General features: G+C 40.8%; 1 protein-coding gene across 1 annotated transcript; it reads right to left on the bottom strand.

The window, feature by feature from the left end:
* Window positions 1-587: 587 nt before the first annotated feature.
* On the bottom strand, window positions 588-2,375 carry LOC137806889 (heavy metal-associated isoprenylated plant protein 36-like). Its single transcript, XM_068607254.1, has 3 exons — window positions 1,924-2,375; window positions 1,754-1,829; window positions 588-1,473 (listed from the first exon to the last, which is right to left on the bottom strand). The coding sequence occupies exons 1-3, from the start codon at window positions 1,981-1,983 to the stop codon at window positions 728-730; spliced, it is 882 nt and encodes a 293-aa protein (XP_068463355.1). The 5' UTR covers window positions 1,984-2,375; the 3' UTR covers window positions 588-727.
* Window positions 2,376-2,804: the final 429 nt, after the last annotated feature.

Here is a 2,804-nt window from a genome sequence, read left to right on the forward strand (position 1 = left end):
GCCATGTCCCAGAAAGCTGCAATCAAACGCGGCACTAATCACGGCTGGGTCAATTGACTTTTTTCAAGTGTCCTCGTTGTTGGAGCAAATGCAGTGAGTGTCCTGAATTTGTTGAAAATTATGATGAAGCCCTAACTTGAAAAGAAGATTAAAACTACTACAGCAGGTGATTATATTGAAATAGGAGTTTAGCATGGAAGTATTATGTTGAAGTGAGTGATTTTTTTGATAAATTATGATTTGGTTTAAATAGTTGTATTGTACTGGTAAAGTACACCTGCTAGCGTGAAAAAGATTCTTATGTGTAGCTTCATTCCATTGTGGCCTTGGCTCTCTGCTTTGCCTGAATAGCCACAGTCCAGTCTTCACGAAATGCCCTTTGGACGTGACATTGACATGCTTCCCATCTAATCCTATCACCCCGTTTCTTCGCAAATTGCATATATAATAGTAACAGATGAATATGGAAAGGAAAGGGTCCATAATAGAACATTATTTACAGTTTGGTCCAACAAAATGAAAATAAGCTAAAGTTGGGCAACAAGGTATATATATAGTGAATGCAAAAGGATTTAGCCCCCAGAAAATCCAAGAACAGCAGAAAGCTCCATCGATTTTGCCTCAAAAAATACAAAACTAGCGTACCATAGCATAGCATAGCAGAGCATAGGAAAACAAGAGGTGTTATGGAAGCATAAAAGAAAGAAAAAAGGTAGTATTTTGGTTCTCACATGACAGAACAGGCGTTGGCATTGTCATCGCTGAAGATCTCGAAGGGAACGAAGGGCGTAGATTGAAGGCGATAAGGGTCGTGGTCGATGCCTGCACACATGTAGGGGAGTGGTGAGACATAGTAGGAAGGACCACCCATTGTTCCCATGGGACATAACCTGTTGTGAGTTGCCAGATACACAAGCGGGGGATAACAGTAAGTTTCAGGATACAGGTATGATTGCTGACGTGTAGGGCTCAGATTCACCTGCCCAGGGGATCCACTGTGCGCACCTCCACCGTTACATCCTGAACTCCCACCACTCTCACTTTTCTCCATCTCTTTCTTCTTCTTTTTCTTCCCACCTCCCTCACTTTTACCACCCTTGTTCTCCGCTTCCGCTGAATCATTTTCTCCGCCGCCGCTGCTCTTGCTTTTCGCGTTGCCTCTCTCGCCACTCTTTTCGTTCACCTTTTTTTTGCTGGAGTTGGTAGTGCTACTGGTAATCTCTGCATTTCTTGTTGTAGACTCATTGTTCTTGCTTTCGGATTCTTCTCCTTGTTCGTTTTTCTTCTTCTTCTGCTGCTGCTGCTTGTCTTTGCCGGAGTTATTTCCCTTCTGCTGCTGTTGCTGTTTGTCTTCCGGCCAAATCTCGGCGTGTTTTCCGGCTTTCGCCAGTTTCCTTATGAGGGTCTCAACGCCGACGCTTCCAGTGACCGTCACTTTCTGCTGCTGCGCGTCAACCGTTGTGGTGAAAACACCTGTGAAATAACCCGAAATTGAAAATTCTGTCACCATAAGCACCTAAAAATAGTGCACAGTGAAAATACGTTAATAGTAAATGGTTGAGTTGAAGCCAACGGAAAATGACAATTTTTGTTTGCACAGTGAAATTTGAGATTCGGAATCTGTCCATGCATGAGGAAAATTTACTAAGACAATAAAAAAAAGGTGTACATAAAGAGGGTAGGTAGAAGAAGTGGTTTGCTGGTGAAGAATGCGCAGAGCAGAGAGAGAAAGAAGGGAAATTTTTTGTGTTACCATCAATGCTCTGTAAAACCTTCTTCACTTTCCTCCTGCAACCTTCACAGTGGATGGAAACTTTCAAGAACCAAGTCTGAGAGACAGAGAAGAAAGCAACTTAAGCAGAAGATTTTGAAGGGAGAAACAAAAAAATGCCTTTTTGTTGTTGTTTTGTTTTAGAGACTAACCTGATACATCAATGGCTCTGAGGCTGAGGGTACAACAGCTTGGGGAGATTTTGCATCCATTAGAGGTGTGAGTGAGTGAGTGAGTGTGAGAGAGTGTGGTGAAGTGAAGGAATTGGAAAAGAAGGGAAAATGAGAGTGGAGGTTAAAAGATGAAATGAAATGAAAAAGGGAAGGGAAAATGCCAAGAGTGTAGCAGAGTTGTGTACTCTCCGTTTGGGGAGCAAAGTAAGGAGGCTAGAATGGCTACCAAAGTATAATGTGACAGTGACACAAGAAGAACACACTTCTTTTCTTTTCCCCTCCCCTCACCTCACACACATCATTCTTATTTTTCACATAAATCAATCTAAACATAAATCAAATTAGCATGCCATGTCTCATTTCTTTTCACTGCTTACCAATCTTATTCTGCATTTCTCTCTATTAATTTTTTTGTCCTTTCATAGATGTACTCACCTTTTGTTTCTTGTGCAAGGTTTATAGGACCCGAATAATTACTTCTCTTGGTAAGATTATTTAATGTGCTTATGTCTAAATTCATGGAGACACATGTCATGTTTATCATGGGTAATAGTAACTTTGCTTCGTAGGTTTTAAATTTATGGTCTTGTTGTACGCATTATAGGTGGAGGGTCTTAGTAGCCAAAGAGGTGAGTTTCATTAGGACCAGGTTTTCCCCCAAATTAGCTTCACCAACTACCAAAACCTTCTTACCACCTACAAACGCATGGAAACAAAATTTCTGCCTTTCACACATTCACTTTGACCACTACACTTCTATTATGCTACAAATTGTGAGAGATATGGCTACTTATTCCTTAATTTCATCCTAAATAAATGTTTGCAACATGTTCTAATAACAAGATTATCATTATTAAGAC

The sequence above is a fragment of the Phaseolus vulgaris genome, chromosome 3 (assembly GCF_000499845.2).
Source record: "Phaseolus vulgaris cultivar G19833 chromosome 3, P. vulgaris v2.0, whole genome shotgun sequence".
In the NCBI taxonomy this organism is placed as follows: domain Eukaryota; kingdom Viridiplantae; phylum Streptophyta; class Magnoliopsida; order Fabales; family Fabaceae; genus Phaseolus; species Phaseolus vulgaris.